Below are 21119 nucleotides of genomic sequence, written 5' to 3' on the forward strand. Positions count from 1 at the left end.
TAAAATTAAAAAAAAAAAATAGTTTCTGAACTAAGAGTTCGATTATAATTTTTATGGAATGAAATCTATTTCCGGCAATAAAAATTTCTCACAATAGCCATATTGATGAGATTAAATTATCGGTTAGCGATCGTCACTAGACGTCAAAAATATAACATTCAAATATAATATAAATAAAGTTTTAAAACATCAAAATGAAAAAAAGAATAAAATTTATTTAAAAATATTTTAACTTCTTTTTTTTTCTATAATCAGAAATTAAAATTTGTAAAAAGTAATACAAGTATGGTACAACAGTAATAGTTTATAATTAGGTAAGTATTCAAAATTAAAAACAATTTAATGTTATATATTCTTAACTCTCTTCTCCTTAATAAAATTCTGGTTACGCTACTGGGCATATGCCCAGTAAATTATGACTGAATAATATTTCAGCTATACTCTCTAAAAATAAAAGTTTGTTAATTACACCTCTAGTTTCAAGAGATGTGATATGAATATTTAGAAGCATCAACAGTTAATATTCAGAGATTAAACTATATATTTATATCGTTCACGTGTTATTCAATCGACTTATAAAATCAAATCGACAATGTTAAAATGTTTAAGAACAAGAATTTTTTTTAATATAAATACAGTAAACTCTTGACTAGACAATGAAAAAGTTAGAAGCGGAGGGAGGACTGTGGGCGTCAACGTATTAGAGCTGTATAAATAATTTAATAATAAAATAATCAATGAATACGACATCGAAGTATCGATAGCAGTCGATGGAAATGGGCAATATCGTCAATTCGGTAGCGTCATTGCCTTGCGGCGCAGGCTGTACCCGGCCGGCAGCATTGCTCAGTTGTTATCTTTGGCCAATGAGGATCCGATATAAAATGCACTGAGAGAAACAAAAAATGTGTACGACTGAATGAGACGCCGGAATTGCAATTCCGCACAATTGACAGCACTGACACAAATCAATTAATGTCGTATACGCCAATCGCCATCACTTAGTACTGTTTTAAAAACTATGTATGAAATGTAACAATAGCAATAACTACATGATATTTTAAACATAAACTTTTGATGCTACACTTAGTTGCGGTCGGTAATAACCGCTTTTCGGGTAATAATAAACCAACCTCTATCGCTAATTTCATAGTAAACAATAACATTAAAAAAATACGAAAATAAATAGTAAGCTTAAGATCAGACGAAAATTATACAAGAATCAATGTTTTAGGGAAATTGTAATTTGAAAGGAATATAATATTTGGTGGTTGTCTGTATAGATGATAGTTCTCCAAAACTCGAGTATTATAATCACACTATTGCCATTGATAAATTGTGGCAGTAATGACAGACGCCGTAGGTATAAACACAATTGTGGTCAGTTACAACGTTATTTGGTATAGTATTATTTTATGTGTTATTGGTCAAATGATTGTTCGAGGTTCATCGAATGTAACGTCGTTGGCGGTTGGCTAGTATAGACGGAACAACACTGTTTACACCGGTGAACGCCGACCAATCAAGAAGCCTGTTACGGATGCTCGTAACGCCGTCCGAGATACAATGTCTGTGTGTGTGTATGTACGTGTAAATACACTGTTCCCCTCTAGAAGCGTATCACACCGCTGATCATACCCCGTCTAGGTTTACGCGAACGGAACCGAGTGGCAGTAAACGCGACCGGTACACGCGCGTGCGGGCAACCTTACGATCACGACGGACGCTACGACGACGACGAACCGTGCCGATAGCGTATACGTGTGAGTGTGTGTATGTATTTATATGTGTGGACAACAAGCATGTGCGTGCGTGTGTGTGCATTGCCCTGAGAAACGAGAAATTAATAAATATTAATAAAATTGGAAATAGTACATGGATTTAAATGATATATACGATCGTTCCAACAGTACCGTGAACGTGTGAGAACCTAAAATTTGAGAAAAATTGAAATAATAATAAAAACAATATAAACCATCGTCATTCAGTGTTATTATATTCGCTTCCCTTGTCTATCTTTCTCTTTTTCTCTCGTTCACTCTCTCTCTCACACACGCACACCCTTGCATTTGCTCACTCGCTCTGGCCCGTCACCGCCGCCACAGTCGTCGTCGTCGTCGTGCAGCACCGCGGTTACAAGTCTGAAGTAGATACCGCCGCCTCCGCCGACGTACCGATTTTCCGTTCGTTTACACTGAAACCGCCGTGTAGAATTCTGTGCGCGACTACGTCCGCGTATATTATGTACGTGAGTGTGTGTGTGTGTGCGTGAATGTGAACGCGCCGCTGTAACCGAAGATTGCAAGGAAAAAGTAACGTCAAATCCGTATATTAAACTTATCACACGCATATATAACAAAAGGAAGCAGTAACGCCGAACCGATATATTATTATCATATTCGCGAAAATAGTAATCATAACATAGAATTACATGATAATATTATAGTTGTAAAACAGAACAGTATTCACGGGAGATATTGTGTTTGATATTTTATCAAAATAATATGACGTATCGTTTTACCCCATGCAACAGTAGCAGCAGTAGCTTTGGTCGTCGCCGTTATAAAAGTGTCGTGGCCGCCGCGTTTACGTGAACCGCATACTTTGTTGTAGTTATTAAGTGTATGATACATTATTGTATGTGGTCATCATCCAGCAACGGTCGCCTAGCCAAAAGAGCTGGACTAACATCGACAATCATATCATTTTTATCATAAGCACACCAATTATGACGTGATCGCAAATATAGAGGATGCCGGTAAGCCAGCCAATAGTTTTGTTTTTTAGACATTTCGTGGTTGATTCCGTATAAAATCGTAATGAATATATCAAGACAATTCCTGTGGAAGTGCTAAATTTTACGAGTTTTCTTCAGTGGCCGTCCCCCCGCGTGATTCCATTAATTGCAATTAAATATGTTTTTTATTATTTCCTAGTATGTTTATTTATCGTTTTATTGTTAAATTATCGAAAATATCATTTGAGGTAACTCCTGGGTATTAAGTGATAACAAAATTACTTCTCGGAAGCTTATGATGTATCAAAGGCTTTTCCATTCACTAAAATTTTAGTGGTGGCATGGTGATTGCTTAAGCGTGTTTTACTTGTATTTTATTCATCAACATACATTAACAAATTTACTTATACATTTTGAATTTTAATCTGAATCAACTATAGTTGAACAGCAATACTTTACTATTTTCTCATAATGGCTTATTAATTCGTTCAAAGACCCCTTCCACCTCTTATCCATTTATATTTAAGAATTTAATATTGCCTTTTTTTGGGGGAGTAATAGTGTTTAGGTAAATGATAAATTATTAATATTTATATAAATCTTTGGGACGATAGATTTTTTTGTGAATTTCACATTATAACCTACTTTATGTATACTTAAATGAAATAAAATAAAACAAAACGAAGAGGGAATATTTTTGTTAATTCAAAGGAATTCAGTTTAATTTGAGTTTGAAGTTTTTTTTTGGGAAATATTGTCAATAAGATTTTTGATTACTTCAAAATTATCCTAATTTGAGCCTTGGTTACTAATTTTTTGATCTATGATATATGTTATTAAGATTTGAAAATATTTATTGTTTGGTATAATTTTATGATGTATCATAATTTTGTTTTTGAGCATTTCAAAAAGTTTCGAGTTCTTATAATATTTTTAAGATAAAACACTTTATCTAAATGATCGAATTGATCCAGTCTTAATCATAAACATATACTATGACTTTATGTTTCCTATAATTATTATTCTTTCATTATCATCAAATAATTATTACTAAGAATGTGAAATAAATTACCAAAACATATTGAAAGCACCAAATGAAACATTGCTTTGTCGTAGTATTTCTATCACTCTATATAGGATTTACTAGTGATTTCACCAGTAAATAAACAGTTTTTCTGCAAAGTTTTTTATTAATTTATATTTTGAATTTACACTAATAAATATTTATTTCCTGGAAAATTCTCCATAATAATAATGTAAAAATATTCATAATTAACTAATAAAAAATTTTTAATTTATTATTTTATGTTGAAAATTGTAATTTTCCATTGAGTAAACAGTTGATGGTATTGAATTAAAAATGTTGATATTGCAGTAGAACTTAATTTCGTTTTTTTTGTTTTAAAAACTATTATTAACAATTTCAGAGTTGTCAAAAAAAATTTTAATTGGTTAAAAATAAATTTCAGTTGCCCCCTTGCCTTTATGGCCAGTTCCCCTTGGTGTAGTGAATTTTAGTATATTATATTTTAGTATGCCATATTTATAGATGGATTTTATACTAATTAAACATTGATGTATTATAATTTAATGACATAGAATAGGTGAAATTTTATCGTTTTTGTAATAACACTATTATTTTCATGGATACACTTATTCATTTTTTGTGCTTTATTTGTAGGAATAAGTATATTATGTTTTTCTATTAGTATTAACAGTATTTAATTGCATTATTAGGTAGGGGTTTATTTAAGAACCTTTTTTTTATTGTGTTGCCTCCCTCCTGAAAAATATTTGGAAAGTTTGATATTTCTATGCCATTCAGTACCAAATTAAGTTTTATACTCCTATTATTTTTAGAGATATTTTATCTAAAAAAATAATTTATCATTGCTATAAATGTAATTTTATTTATTAAATTGTTTCTCCTGAAAATTTAAAAAAAATATATACATGTTTTGTTGTTGTTCTAAGGTCCTTCAATTAATCAAAACTTAAATTATAAGATTCATATTTTTCAAAAATTAATCTAAATGAATATGTTATTTATATATTTCTGTTTGTCAGAGTTAAATTTAGTTATTGTTTATTTATAATATAATTTAGAATGTTAATCAAAAGTTAAAAAAAAATAAAATAACAGATTATTTGTATGAGAGATTGTATTTTAAATTAAATTAAAATTTATTTAAATAGATTAAGATGTGTATAATAATGACACTTTATAAAACATTAGTGTTTTAATGTTAAAACATAAATAGATGAATATATTAATTATGTGTTCTTTAATTTTTTTCTAGGTGTTATAAAATCAAATGTTATCTTATTTAATTCAAACAATGTCAGACGGTGACACTAATGAAGATCTGCTAAAAAGCAGTATTTAGTCAGTTTTGTTGACTATGGATTCCTATGAGTTATTTGGAGAGGATGTGGGTGGAAACATGTTGGAAGGCTTGTCTGAACTGGGAGGAGATAATTTCACTGATGTTGCAGGACGTGGTAATCAACCCCCTCCAAATGCTGGTTATGCCCAATCTCAACCTTATCAAATGCCTGGTGAAATGCATGGCCATCAAGTCGAATCTCCACTGCAAAAACTTGCATCTTTTGGACCACCAGGAAGTGCTGCACCTGGTGCACCTGATTACAACCCTGGTAATCATATGGATCATTTCCATTCCAATCACTCTGGGACAACATATGGCTCCAATAGGGTTTCATCAGGTTTAAGGCCTAATTTAGGACAAACTGGACCACAACAGTATTCACCTTATTCTGATGCAGGAGCAGGAATGTACGGTACAAATGATCAGGCTGCTTTGCAAGCATGGTCTAATTATTCAGCTCCTGGTATGAATAGACATTATCCTCACATAGCTCAACCATCATATAGACAACATATAGGCTATCAGCAACAACCTAATCAAGAGAACCAACCTAAGCCTAGCCAGTATGTCCCTATGATGACTTCACATCAAGCTCAATCAAGTGCTTATTCTAGAAGTCAACAACAGTCAATGGCTCCTTATCAAAATATGATGTATCCAAATAGTACCCCCGGGTATTCTGGATATGGCCATCAGCAAAATACTTCTACAGTGTCTTCAAGAATACCTCCACATCACATGCAACAATATCCTCAACAACAAATGCAGATGCCTGAGATTCCTAATTCTCAAGGATCTTCTAACTACAACCATTTACAGTCTCAAATATCTACTCATCCAGGTTTTTCTCAACAGCCACAACCACCTCCTCAGCAACAGCAATCTCAACAACAACCTCAACCTAATCAACAAATGCCACAAAGAGCATTAGGTATTGACGTTGCTAATAATTCACCTTATGGGCCATCTAGTGGTAATAGTAAATCTCATACTTCTCAAGGGGGAAGTCCTCAGCCACAATATAGAGCACAATTCCCTCAACTCTCTCCACAGATGTCACCACGACCACAAATGTCTCCTAGGCCACAAATGTCACCTAGACCTGTAATGTCACCAGCAAAGCCATCTACTCATTCTCCACATACACATTCTGTCCAAAGTAACATATCACCAAGACCAGCTACATCTTTAATTCCTAAAGCTGTAGCTACATCGAGTCCATCTCCATATGCTCAACAGAGTACTCTTCAACAACTTGAACAAATGGTCATGCCAAATGTTAGTACTAATCCATCTACAGATTATCCATCTTATAGAGGTGGTTTACCAACAAATACTTCTCCCCACTGGCAATCCACTCCAAGAACTCCCCATAATGGACCTATGGCTCCTCCCAATATTAGTGATCCAAGTATGTCAGGATATTCCAATATGTCAGCTACTGAAGATAATCAAAATGTTGATTCATCTAAAACGCAAAACAATCCAAATTCAAGCGGCAATATGAACATAAACAATATGTCAAATATGGGTATGTTTTTTTTTCATCTTTTATAATAATCATAATAAATCTTATGATTATTATTACTATTCTATTAATTTAAAAATTATTGTATAAATTTCAACTCTATGATTTTTTTTTTTTATATAAAAATTTATTGAAGTGTACAATGAGGTGACTGTAGTAACCTCTTATTGATTGACTTAAAATATTTTATAAATTATAAAATAAAAAAGCGATTTTTTTTTCATGAGCCCTCAAAATAACCTTAATCTAATAGCATGACATTTATCAGGTAAAAATAATTATTGAAAATTTTAATTGTGAAAAATATCTATTTTAAATTTAGCATTAATAATTATTATTTATTAGTTTAAATAAAATAATTTAGTGTTTTTGTATTATTTCTATAGACTTACCTCCAACTTTAGAACCACAAACAAATATACCTCCAGTTCAACAACAAATGCAAAATAGTCAAAACTCTGGCCCTATTGATCATATGAGTTCTAATAGTATTATGTTACCCAACACCAATATTGGATATAATGATTCAATGTCACAGTATCAAAATGGTAATAAAATGGAAGATATGATTAATAGCCATCCTCCTGAGGTATCTCAACAAATGCAACACTCTCAATCTTCAATGTATGATCCAAGGGGGCCTCCACCTCCAAACATGTACCATTCCTCTCCAATAAGTCATCAACAAGAAATGGCTGCATTACAACAACAACTACAAGAGTTATATTGTATGCCTCCAGCAGGACCAGATCATCAAATGAGGGTAGGTATTTCAATAATTTTTTATTGGCTAGAATTGATACAAACTTAAGCATTAATTAAAGAGTTACAAAATTAATATTATTAAATGTTTATAATTAAAAAAGGCAAGATATTATTGATTTTTAAACTTGGATAAATTTGTTAAGGCGTTTTTCTTAATTTACATCTATGCACAATTAATTAATAAGGGAAATGAAAGAATATTTTTTGAATGTTTTATAGCTTTTAAATATTTTTTTCTTGTTCTTATTTAATTATTTTAAAGGCTGATTACTATAATATTAATAATTGGTTATTTTTCTTTAAAAACTGTAATTATTTTGGTGTATTACCAATGTTAATTAACATTAATATTAATAAGATTGAAATTTTCCTATGAATTCTATATGTCGTATGAGAAATACATTAATAATAGTTAAAAATTAATTTATAACTAATGATTTAAGATCATGCATGAATCAGCTTACCTATATTTTTTATATTTTTATCCAAATATATTTATTGTGATTACTTATTTTTTCTATTAGTGCAACTGTACAAATATTTTATGTACACGACTTTTTTTTATATATTAACTATTCAAATATTTTTTATAAGATTACAAATAAATTGAAAATAACATGATATAGTGTAGTAAAAGCATACATAAGTAGAATATAATTACACGTAAAATGTAAAGAAAAAGTTCTGGTAATGCGTTACTATTTAGTAAAATTATATTAATCATTTGGATTTTTGCTTGGCTATAGTAAATTAGTTATTTGATTAATTAATATTCTTATAAGTAATCTTTACTAAAATATTGGACACTTGCAAAGAAAAATTTGATCACAATATTCAAATTTAATCTTATTAAATAAAAGATCATTATTTAAATTTTTGTATAAGTGTTAATGTTACCTCATATATCACAATTTTAATTAAAAACGGAATTTAAATGTTAAGCCCAGATTACTTTGATCTATAATATACAGGCATATTGATTGAATTAATAATCTTCATGTAATATTTGCAAAAGTATAAAATAAAATATAAATATTTTTTATTATAAGTTCTAACACATTTGACATGCAATGATTTTTTTAAAAACTTTTAGGTTTCCAGTTACCCTCTAAACTTTATTTACTGGAACTTTTTTATATGACAACATGCATATTTATCTACCTTTAAATTTATAAAATATCTAAATAAGAAATGAAAGTTGATAATAATTTGTTCTTCTCCTTCAGTACTATTTTGAAATCTTCTGAAATGTGGGTTTAATAGATGTTATTAACAAATCATTTTCTTATTAAAATAAAGATTTTATAATTTTTGAGATTAATAAACATAAATAATATCATATAAAATACTTAAGCTAATACAGTTTTTCTGGATTGAGAGAGAGGGGTGGACTTAAGTGTTAATGGAAAATTATTTTTTAATAAGATATGAATTTTTGAAGAAAAAAAAACATCCTTTATTTAATATATTTTGATGATATTTGTTAGATACAATTTTCAAAAATCTAGTATTATTTATAAAAGACGTTATCTATTTAAAATTTACAATGCATTCTAATTAATTTAATGAAACAGTAAAATATATATTAACTTAAGTAATAAATGGTATAATATATTATTTTTGTTTACTATACAATATTTCCCAATATAAAATTTAAAAAAAATTTCAATATTCACCCTTAAAGTTTAATAAAATAACTTTCTTTACTATCTTAGAATTAAGATTATTTTTGGATGTAATTTCATTGAATTGTGATTTTATTAAAAAATACTATCTAAGTAATTTGTTTACAAAAAAAAATCCTTTTTAAAGGATAATTTTATTAGCATTTATATATTTTTAATAAGTTTTAATATTTTAAATAAAAAAAACATGATAATAGTTTCTGAAATAGGCGTCTGGAGTTATTTGAGCTCATCACAGTGTATGCCAAACCAATTTCTAACAATGCATGTGTAATTTAAAATAAATTTAATTAATTAATTTAATAAATAAATCTCTCAGTTTTCAAACTTGCTTATCTCGGTTTCTACTTAGCTTTTGAAGTTTTAAGTATAGATTAAGCTCTAGATAATGAGAACGCTGTAAAAAAAATGATTTTTTAAGTCTTTTAAAAATAGAAGCTTTTTAAAATATCCTCTTTTGTTACTTACTGACTCATCTTCAAAATTATACAATACCTACTGTATAGGTAAATTTGACACTAAGGTAGGACTTACAGTATAAGTTAATTTTATTATTTATATAATATATATAAGCTGTTTAAATTCTCAATTAGTAAAGTTGAAAATGTACTCAATTATTTATACTTTGCTAAAGGGTTTTATAAAAACCCTTAATTGTATATAAATAAGTTAAGAGAAAAACTAAAAATTGCAATTTTCTTTAATTTAAAGAAAAATTATTTTCTCCCTGAATTCATTGAACATTGAGACTAAGTCTATTTGAGCTATCAAAGAGCCAATTTGCCGAGTATTAAGTGATACAAATAAAAAGGTAGTGTTGCTTATAGAATTATATATGAAGTGATTTTATAAATGAAAAGAAGAACAGACTTGATTAGATTATAGATATCGCTACTTTCATTTTTTTTTTTTTAATGGAACTAGAACTTGGCTCTTCTTTATAGTTTTTGAAGATAGTATAACATTTTAATTCTTTAAAACTCACAGCTTAATTTAAAATTATTATCTTTAAATTCTATATATTTTTTAAATTTAAATTAAATTCTTCATAATTTAAAATCACTGTTTTATTAAGTTTGTAGTATTTAATATTTGTAAATTTTTAATATTTAAGTTACTCTTATTATATATACTTTTACTTAGTACTTTTTTCTGTGTTTAGATAAGTCATATTCAAGAAAGAATATCAATTTTACAACAACATGAAGCAAATGATCAATGTATGGGTGGTGTTCATTGTCCAGTTGTTAATCCAATGTATCAACCTCCAGTAATGGAACCAGCTGCTCCTGTGGTATGATTCATTTACAAATATAAATTTTTATTTATAACTTCAAAAATATTATTTTAACTGTTTTTATTATATTTTATTAGGTAACATCAGGGCGTGGTAGAGGTAGAGGGCGGGGGAGAGGCAGAGGTAGTGCTGCAGGCGAAGGCCGAGGAACTCCTAGACCAAGAAAAAGTAGAAAAAAAGCACAAGAACCTGAACAAATACCTTTTTCACCACCTTTATTACAGCCAGAACTACCAACTCATTCAATGGTACCACAAGAAATGATACCAATGCATATGAATATGAATCCAAATATTGCTCATATGATGAGCTCCAATATGCCACATATGGGGATGCCACCAAACCCTATGCATCATGAACAACATATACCTCAGCCATCTATGTACAATAATTCAGACCCTTCATATCATCATCATATGCAAACTATGGGATGTCCACCACCTCAACATGTATCTCAACCTCCATCTCAACAACTTCAACAAATACCAATGCAACAGCCTGTAGTGCCATCTGAGTCACAGTTATCCAACTCTGTACCCTATTCCGCAGATTCTATGATGCCTTCTATTCATCTTGACCAACCTATGCAAGTACAATCTGATCAACATCAGCATCATCAGTTGCACCAAGAACAACATTTACAGCAAGAGCAGCAACATCAGCAGCAACAACAGCAATTACAGCAAGAACATGCACAACAGGAACAGTTACAACAACAGCATCTCCAACAACAACAACAACAGCAGCAGCAGCAGCACCATCAACTACAACAGCATCAACATCATCACGAGGAAGGCGGACAACAAGAGGAACATCAACAACAATTATCTATTACAGCACAGTCACCAGCTGTATCAGAACCTCATAGACGATGTGAATCACCCTTGATAGAACAACATAACACATCTCCACCAACACAGTATAATGTACCATCTCCTTTGGCTCATAATGAAGAGAATAAAAAACTCAATATAGATAGTCAATCACAAATAGAGAACATTGAAAAACCAGCTACATCTGAAAATGAAAACATGTCTGTTGGGTCACATCACTCAAGATCATTATCACCTGCAGAATTAAAAGAGCCACAGTCACCTGAACGCGATTGTTGGTCTGGTAGTGATCATGATCCACCACCTCCAACTTTAACTGCAGAAGTTTCACCACCAGCTCTATCTAAAGTTCAAGAAGAAACTTCTATAGAATCAAATGTGTTTAATTTTACTGAAGATGAAGATCCTCCTCCACCCCTTCACTCTCTTAATGATTTATCTCCAAGAAAGCTAAAAGAAATCAGGTATTTAAATTTGTTTTTTTATTAATCAGAGTTTATATAGTATTTCAAAGCCAATAATCTTTAAAGTTAGAAAATATTTGTTAATACCCATTTTATTAATTATAATAGAATCGCTAAAAAATCACAGTCTACAAAAGTAAAAAAACCTAAAGCTGTAAAAGTTCCTAAACCAAAAGTTGTTAAAGAAAAAAAGAAGAAAGAAACTAATACTGATACAGAATTAACTGAAACACCTCCTAAGCCCAAAAGGTAGTAATTTTTATTTGTTGTTATTTTTTAATATTAACTGTTTTGTCAAGGGGGTAGTAATTAAGGTTATAATATGTATTATACTTTGAGGTATTCTAGTTAAATACTAAAAAACACATTGATTTGGTTATATTTTTATAATCATATTTATTAACTTGAAAACATATTTTCCAATGATTATAGTCATAATGTACATTATTGTAATATATTATCATCATTTATAGTTGCAGATTTAAATCCCACTATCTATATCTTATGTTTTTAATACATTTCCTTAATTTATTTTATTTTTCCGGTAGTTTAAAAACTCTTATATATTTTTTATCTAGAAATATATACTTGATGTTGATTATCATAAGTTTACTTTTTTTTATGTGAAATAAACCCTTTTTAATAATGTATTTTTGATGAACATTTGAAATATTTTCTAGCCTCATTTAAAAAAAAAAGATATTTATAATGATAAATTGATTATGATATTTGAAGTGAAAAATTTTTATTCAATTTTATTTTAACAATTGTACTATTATATTATTTTATTTGGGAATTGTAGACAATCTAAAAAAAAGAAGTCTGAAATTAAAAATGCTTTGACTGAAGATGGTAATTTGTTTGATAAATTAAAGAATGATACTACAATAGAAGTTGAAGAGGAATGTAACTTAAATGACAGTGAATTAGAAACTAAACTTGAGAATGAACCTGAAAAAACATTGGATGATTCTGAAGTAGATTCTAATTTTCCTAAAAGTGATAAAGAGAATACAGTTGATGAGACAATGGCAGATGTTGAATCATTACCTGAAAGTAATCAATCTGAGACGCCAGCAAAATCATCTAAGTCTTCTAAACGCAGTACTGATCGCAAATCAAAAAGTCGGAGCAGTCGTCCTTCAAAGTAAATTTATATTATTTTTAAAAAAATTGTATAAATTTAGTAATTTTATAGTTTTATAATTCATATATTTTAAAATAGAAGAAAAAAGCCCAAACCTATTCCAACTAATGAATCTGATAATGAGGAACCTAATATTACACCACCACCTTCTCCAGAAGGGGATGATAATGTATGTATAATATCTTGAAAAATTTCATATCAGTAATAGTTTTCATTTTTAAATATACTAAATTTCTTTTTTTTTTTTTTTAGTAAATATATTGCTTTATAATAAATTTTAATTTTAGAAACGTCGGTCAGGACGTCATACACAAAGAAAAAAATATGTAGACGACATCATGTTAGCTATGTCTGATGATGACTCTCGTAAATCTTCATCTCCTCAGAGAAAATCGTCTACATCCGGTTCAGGGATAATCAGTGAAGGTAAAAAGTCTGCTCAAGACAAAAATTCTAACTCGAATTCAGTCAAACCTAATATGGTTTACATAGTGAGTTTTTCAATTTTCAATTAATTTAATAATTATAACTAAAAATTAATTAAATTTATAATCTACTTAAAATATTTTATTAGAATGTCACTGATGAAGATTCTATGGTAGTACAACATATTCTTGCTGTTCGAAAAGGAACACGAGAAATTTCTCTAATAAATAAAGAAGAAAAGTCTTCTGTAAGTGATAGTGAAAGTGAAGTTAATAAAGAAATTGAAGGAAATAAAGTAGAAAATTATTCAAAGGAAAAAGTTGATAAATTTGAAGAAGATTCTTTGGAAAAAAATATAAAAACTGAAAATGAAAAATCTGATGAAATACTTGAAAAAGTTAAAAATGATGATTCTATTAAAAAAGAAAATGATGATAATAAAAACAAAGATTCTAAATCTGTTAAAGTAGATGATTCTAAAAAAATTATTGAAGTAGATGAATATTATGTAAAGTACAGAAATTTTTCTTATCTCCACTGTGATTGGAAAACTGAAGAAGAGTTATTAAAAGGTGACAAAAGAATTGCTGCTAAATTAAAAAGATTTAAACAGAAGATGGCGAATAACACTAATATCTTTGAAAATGTAGGTTTTTTAATTTTTATATTTATATATTTATAAAGAAATTATTTATGGCTTATTCATAATTTTTTTGTTTTAGCTTGAAGAAGAACCTTTTAATCCTGACTATGTTGAAGTGGATCGTGTTCTAGATGTATCTGAACAGTTTGAAGAACCAAATTCAGAAAGTCCAACTAATTACTATCTAATAAAATGGCGAGCTTTGCAGTATGAAGATAGTACATGGGAGTTGGAACAGGATGTTGATCCTGTAAAGATAGAGGCTTTTGAAAAAATAAGATATACACCTCCCAAAGACCAATGGAAGGTAATTTTATTTTTTAATTATTTTTCAAATGTAAAATTTTTAATTATATTTAACATGATGACTGTAGCCATGCTAATATGAATGTTCAAATAGAAATAAATAAGTAATAAATTTTAATCTTGAACAATCTGATAAAACAATACGTCTGATTTAATTTATATTTTTTTTATATACTTTTTATTTTACAAACTACATTTTTTGATGTAAGTATAAATATTTCAGAAAAAAATTTTTTTTTCTTTTATACAGAGTGAGTCATGAAGATATGACAAATATAGTTATCATTTTTTGAATTTTTTTCTTTTATAATTGTTGCCTTTTTAGACTATGTTTAAAGAATATTTTTTTAATGTTAATCGCTAATAAGAAAAAATTTGTAAGAAAAAGGCTAAAAATCATTATTTTAAAATGTTAAAAACAATAAAAAAGTTTTATTTGGCTTTTTTGTTATTAAGTCTATTTTAAATATTGAACTTATTTTAGAATAATACTCCGTTTATTTTATTATGCTCAATAACTTACCATCTAGTAAATGTCCAAAATATAAAATATTTATAATGAAAGCATTACAAAAGTATCAAAAAGAGTATGTTAATGACTATTGAGATTAAACTCTTAATCTCCTCCCATTGATTTTTATTATAAGGTTCTGTACAACTTACGTAGTCCAATAAATATTAACAATTAAAAATATTGTTGAATATATTTTTACAAATTCATTAACTGCTGCTATATCTTGCATTTTAAATATAATAAACATGTGTTTAACATTAAAATAGCTTTAAATGTTCTATAAATATTAATTCTATCCTTTTTTTTTGAAAATGTAACATGTTAAATGTTATAAATAACTTAACAACTATTATGATTAATTAAGATAATTTTTATTTTAATTTAAGTGGTTAATACAACAATAAATATCTATATGATAATATAGTTATTTTTGGCTTATTTTTTATTTATGTTGAAGTATTTTATTTTTAAATTAAATTGTTATGTATTTATTTTTATAGCCTAAAAAGAGACCCTCCCCTAGTGAATGGATGAAATTAGAAAAATCACCTGTTTATAAAGGTAATAATACTCTTAGAGAATATCAGCTAGAGGGTCTTAATTGGTTACTTTTCTCATGGTATAATGGGTAAGTAAAAAATGTTAAATGGACTTTAAAGTTTTAATTAATTAAATTAATAATTTCTATAATTGTTTAGGCGTAATTGTATTTTGGCTGATGAAATGGGTCTTGGTAAAACTATTCAGTCTTTAACTTTCATAAATGCTGTCTATGAGTATGGTATTAAAGGTCCTTTCTTAGTTATTGCGCCATTATCAACAATTCCTAATTGGCAAAGAGAATTTGAAGGATGGACTGAATTGAATGTTATTGTTTATCATGGATCGTAAGTATAAAAAAAATGGTACTAAAAATGGTATATAATTAATAATTATTATTAATTTTTTATCAGATCTCATAGCAGAAATATGTTACAACAATATGAAATGTATTATCGTAATGATAAAGGGGCTATTATTAAAGAAATTACCAAGTTTGATGTACTCATAACAACATTTGAAACTATTATATCTGACTGCATGGACCTTAAAGACATACACTGGAGACTTTGTGTTATTGATGAAGCACATAGGCTCAAAAACAGAAATTGTAAACTGCTTGAAGGCTTGCGTGCATTAAATCTTGTAAGACGTGCATTACTAATTCAATTTAATGACTGAGTGTTATTGTTTCATTATATATTTATGTTTTGTTTTTTTTTCTCTAGGAACATAGGGTTCTATTATCAGGTACACCACTGCAGAACAATGTTAATGAATTATTTTCTTTGTTAAATTTCCTTGAACCTACTCAATTTTCAAGTTGTGATGAATTTCTTCAAGAGTTTGGTTCTCTGAAATCTGAAACTGAAGTACAGAAGCTTCAACTATTATTAAAACCAATGATGTTGAGACGTCTAAAAGAAGATGTAGAAAAATCAATTGCTCCTAAAGAAGAAACTGTTGTTGAGGTATTATTTTGCAAAAAAAAAAAAAATATATATATATATATAAAATTATTAATTTTTAACCGTTTAAATTTTTAATTATTATATTTTTTTAATGCAAAATATAGGTTGAATTGACTAATATTCAAAAAAAGTACTACAGAGGAATCTTAGAGAAAAATTTTTCATTTCTATCTAAAGGTACAACTTCTGCTAATGTACCAAATTTAATGAACACAATGATGGAGTTAAGAAAATGTTGTATTCATCCTTATTTATTAAATGGTAAAAATTAATAAATCAATAGTTTAGCTTATATTATAACATAAATCTTACTCGTGCAGGAGCTGAAGACCAAATTCAATACGATTATCGTAATATAAATGGTGATGATCCAGATGTTTATTATAAAGCTCTAATTCATTCTTCTGGTAAAATGGTTTTAATTGATAAACTGCTTCCTAAACTTAAAGATAATGGTCATAGGGTATTAATATTTAGTCAGATGGTTCGCTGTTTAGACATTATTGAAGATTACCTTGTATACAGAAAGTAAGTAATTTGTCAAATTTTTTTTTTTTTTTTTCTAATAAATGTTGTACTTTTGTTAGATATCCTTTTGAAAGATTAGATGGTAGGATTCGAGGAAACTTGCGTCAAGCTGCTATAGATAGATTTAGTAAACCTGATTCTGATAGATTTGTATTTTTACTTTGTACTAAAGCTGGTGGTTTAGGTATTAATTTGACAGCAGCTGACACTGTAATAATCTATGATAGTGACTGGAATCCTCAAAATGACCTTCAGGTTTGTTCAATGCACAGTATATTAAAAAAATATTAAATAAAGTTCCGTTATTTGTTATACTATCTTGATATATTTAAGCAATGATTTATCATTATTATTAATTAATATATAATAAAAAACATTAGCTAATATTTCTTCCTTTGCCTCTCCGTAATCCCAACTACTTAGGGTTGGCCACTTCCACTTCCACTTGACACAATCTCCCACATCAGCTGTCCTCATATCGCATTTAATAACATCTCTCTACCTCTTTTTTGGTGTTCCTCTACCTCTTCTTCCTTTAACATTAATTTCTACAACTGTTCTTACGGCTTCCGATTCTTCTCTTCTCATAACATGACCAAACCATCTAAGTCTATTTTCTCTCATCTTATCCACAATTGACGTTACACCTATACTCCCTCTTATATGTTCATTCCTTAACCTATCTTCTCTAGTCATTCCACTCATCCATCTAAGCATTCTTATCTCTGCTACACTCATTCTCTGCTCTACATTCTTATCAACTACCCAATCATAGCTGGCCCACTACAGTTTTGTAGAATTTACCTTTCAGCCTCATTGAAATTCTTTTATCACATAAATCGCCAGACGCTTCTCTCCACTTAAACCACCCGCATTTAATCCTGTGTCTTACATCCTCGTCAATACCACTGCTCTATTGATCAACTGATCCTAAATACTTAAAACTTTCCACCTCTCCAATCTGTCAAACTCTTACTCTTTATACTCTGTATACTCTGTTTTACTCCTACTTATTCTTAAACCCTTTTCTTCGAGAGCTGATTTCTACACCTCTAGCCTTTGATTAATTTCCTCCCTATTTTCTCGTATTAACGCTATATCGTCAGCAAACAACATGCACCACGGCATCTCTCCTTGTATTTCTCTAGTAATTTCATCCATCACTTTAGAGAATAAGTAAGAGCTTAAAGCAGAACCTTGGTGCACTATTGCTCTTACCCGAAAACCTTCTGTTACTCCTCCTACGCTTTTTACCCTGGTACAAGTGCCATCATACATATCTTCTATTATATTAATGTACCTCTTCGGGTCTCTAAAATATTAGCTAATATTTATTTATAAAAAGGATACTTAACTCATAAGTGTTTTTGTATATTAAGCAAAATATTGTTATAGGCCCAAGCGCGTTGTCATAGAATTGGACAGCAAAAAATGGTGAAAGTTTATAGACTATTGTGCCGAAATACATATGAAAGAGAAATGTTTAACAAAGCATCTTTGAAATTGGGATTAGACAAAGCTCTTCTACAAAGCATGAACACATCACAAGGAAAAGATATAAATAATAAACAACTTTCAAAAAAAGAAATAGAAGACTTATTAAAAAAAGGTATATTGTTAATTGTTACTACTGCTAATCACTTTTGTCTCCCTCTTAACTAGATTTAATTGTTTGCTTCTGCATAGCAAGATTTACTATTATACTGGAGTTAAACCTTTAATTGTGTTAGGTGCTTATGGTGCAGTCATGGAGGAAGATAATGCTGGTGATAAATTTTGTGAAGAAGATATTGATCAAATTCTTTCAAGAAGAACTCAAGTTATTACATTGGAAAGTGAAAAAGGATCAACATTTTCTAAAGCAAGTTTTGCATCAAGTGGTATACGTCAAGATATTGATATTGATGATCCTGATTTTTGGAAAAAATGGGCCAGAAAAGCTGATATTGACACTTCTGATAGAGGAGATCAAGTAAATTTGTAAAATTCAATTATGTCTATATATTTTTTAAATATTGAAATTTTATTTTAGAATGAATTAGTAATATCAGAACCAAGACGGCGAACTCAAATTAAGCGATATGGACATGATGAAGCTGTTATGGATATGTCAGATCTCGAAACTTCTGGATCTGCAGACAGTGATGTTGACAATAGTCTTGGTTTGGGACGTGGACGAGGTAAAAATAATTAACTTATGTTTAATTTAGTTAAGTTGGCTTAATTTTTAGTTACTAATACAGATTTTGTATAATGTTAATAAGTATGTTAATAAGCTTTCAAAATACCTTTCTTCTTCCAAAATATTTGCTAATTTTATTATGGGCCTGTAGATTTCTTTTAAAATAATAATTTTGAAAAATTTCATGTTTTTGGGCTTATTGAAGAAGTATTTTTTCACTTGTCCCTAATAAAGGTACCAACTTTATATTTTTAAACAAAAACATATATATTTAACTAGTTCATATAATAGAAAATTATCCAACTAAAAAATAACTTATTGATAACAACTCTTCGATAACATGATTTAGTGATCAACAATAAATCAATCACTCTGTGTATTATCATAATTTTATATTACATAATTGAGAAATAGATTCTGGTATAATTCTGATTTTCTATTAAACACTTATTATGTGAGCAAGATATTGTTTCTGCATTTTTATAACATTGCCTCTGTAATGTAATTCATTTTTGTATATCTTGTTAATTATTGTGTAATTATCCATGTTATCAACTTTTGGCTTGATTAAAATTTACAGGACGAAGAACTAGAAAAAGTAAAAATTTAAGAAATAAATTTTTACCTCCTGATTATATTCCTAAAGAAGGTGAAGTTCTTTATGGTTGTTGGACTAGAAGTGAATGTTTTAAAGTTGAACGAGGAGTTTTGACATATGGGTTAGTATATTTTATAATATAAATGTGTGTTCAATTCATTTATAAATATATATCTTCATTTATTTTTTAAAGCTGGAGTCGTTGGTCAGAAATAATTGAACATAATGACTTTCGTGATGGATGGAAAGAAAATGATGTAGAAGACTTGGCACGTATTATTGTGAGTGTTGTTAAAAATAACAAATTAAACCTTTTTATTTATAAACTTATATATCAAGTTAATTTAAACTTTATTTGTTAATGTTATTAGATTTTGTACTGTTTGAGATTTTATAGAGGGGATGAAAAAATACGGTCCTTTATATGGGATCTAATAACACCGGACAATACATCAGTTGAAGACTCTCCTACACATAGTGGTAAGGATTAAACATTCAGATGTAATTTATAATCTCTGTCTAAATTTAACAATATTTAGTTATAAATTATTTATTGACCTCAATTATTACTAGAACTATTTTTTATTGAAACTAAAAATAAACTTGTTAAATTGTGTCTTAGTTTTGAAAATAAAAATTTATATATATATATATATATTTTAAAATTTGAATATCATCAATTTCTTTAGATTTTGATAATTCGTTGATTATGTGTTATTAATAATTTACATTCTCTAAACTAAAAAAATATTTCAATTATAGGACAAAGTTTTCGAGGATCAAAAAAGAAGAAACCTAAGCAGAAAGATTTAAACACGCCTCAATTAATTGATGAAGAGCATTGGAGTAGAAATTCTAAATACGATGGAGATATATTTTTAGATAGCAATTATCGTAAACATCTGAGTCGCCATGCTAATAAGTATATACTTTTTTAAAGTATAAATGATAAATTTATAATGATATTTATTTACTATATTTACAGAGTACTAATAAGAATTCGTATGCTATACTATATTAAAAGTGATATAGTTGGTGATTTAGCTCATCAAGTTATTGAAGGTATTCATATTAGGTTAGTATTTAAATCATTATCAATTTCCTATTATGTAATAAGTTTTCTATAATTATGGTTAAAAACTAATGTCTTTTATTTCAAATTTTTAGTAAATTACCAATAAACACACCTATATGTGATTTACCTCCAGCTCCTTGGTGGGATAGAGATGCTGATCGTTCATTATTAATTGGTATTTATAAGCATGGATTTGAAAACTATAATCAAATGAGAAATGATCCAGCTTTAAGTTTTCTTTCTAAATGTGGATCATCAACTACACTGTGAGTATTACAAAACTTAGAGTAATTTTTACAATTAAGTAAAAATCCTATATTATAATGTAGTAACTGCAGTCAACTAATTATTAATAATTTTTTAATAGTTCTCTTTTATTCATATTGACATATATAATTTTAAACAGTTAAAATATTTAATTGTACTTTTTTATTTTAAGTATAAGCATTGAACATTTTTTTACGAACCCCCTCTATATATCATATACAAT

At 28.4% G+C, this 21119-nt stretch overlaps 1 protein-coding gene across 3 annotated transcripts in view; it reads left to right on the top strand.

Annotated features, from left to right (window-relative positions):
- Positions 1-1678: 1678 nt before the first annotated feature.
- The window catches only part of LOC126899388 (chromodomain-helicase-DNA-binding protein 7), a 34702-nt gene continuing 15261 nt past the window's right edge, over positions 1679-21119 (top strand). For 2 of the 3 annotated variants that reach the window (XM_050674266.1, XM_050674269.1), the window contains exons 1-27: positions 1680-2758; positions 5038-6658; positions 7042-7418; positions 10268-10399; positions 10480-11699; positions 11808-11948; positions 12502-12846; positions 12925-13015; positions 13134-13337; positions 13421-13918; positions 13995-14222; positions 15236-15363; positions 15434-15622; positions 15689-15920; positions 16004-16246; positions 16351-16507; positions 16567-16774; positions 16834-17029; positions 18170-18383; positions 18505-18746; positions 18807-18954; positions 19537-19675; positions 19748-19835; positions 19926-20034; positions 20317-20476; positions 20540-20629; positions 20722-20895. In XM_050674266.1, the coding sequence (XP_050530223.1) occupies positions 5140-6658; positions 7042-7418; positions 10268-10399; positions 10480-11699; positions 11808-11948; positions 12502-12846; positions 12925-13015; positions 13134-13337; positions 13421-13918; positions 13995-14222; positions 15236-15363; positions 15434-15622; positions 15689-15920; positions 16004-16246; positions 16351-16507; positions 16567-16774; positions 16834-17029; positions 18170-18383; positions 18505-18746; positions 18807-18954; positions 19537-19675; positions 19748-19835; positions 19926-20034; positions 20317-20476; positions 20540-20629; positions 20722-20895 (7472 nt within the window). In that variant the 5' untranslated portion in view covers positions 1680-2758; positions 5038-5139. Of the gene's footprint in view, positions 2759-5037; positions 6659-7041; positions 7419-10267; positions 10400-10479; positions 11700-11807; positions 11949-12501; positions 12847-12924; positions 13016-13133; positions 13338-13420; positions 13919-13994; positions 14223-15235; positions 15364-15433; positions 15623-15688; positions 15921-16003; positions 16247-16350; positions 16508-16566; positions 16775-16833; positions 17030-18169; positions 18384-18504; positions 18747-18806; positions 18955-19536; positions 19676-19747; positions 19836-19925; positions 20035-20316; positions 20477-20539; positions 20630-20721; positions 20896-21119 lie in introns of all 3 variants that reach the window. The other variant, XM_050674267.1, reaches the window with a different exon arrangement.

Source organism: Daktulosphaira vitifoliae, unplaced genomic scaffold (genome assembly GCF_025091365.1).
Source record: "Daktulosphaira vitifoliae isolate Bord-2020 unplaced genomic scaffold, ASM2509136v1 Scaffold_2, whole genome shotgun sequence".
Classification (NCBI taxonomy): Eukaryota; Metazoa; Arthropoda; class Insecta; order Hemiptera; family Phylloxeridae; genus Daktulosphaira; species Daktulosphaira vitifoliae.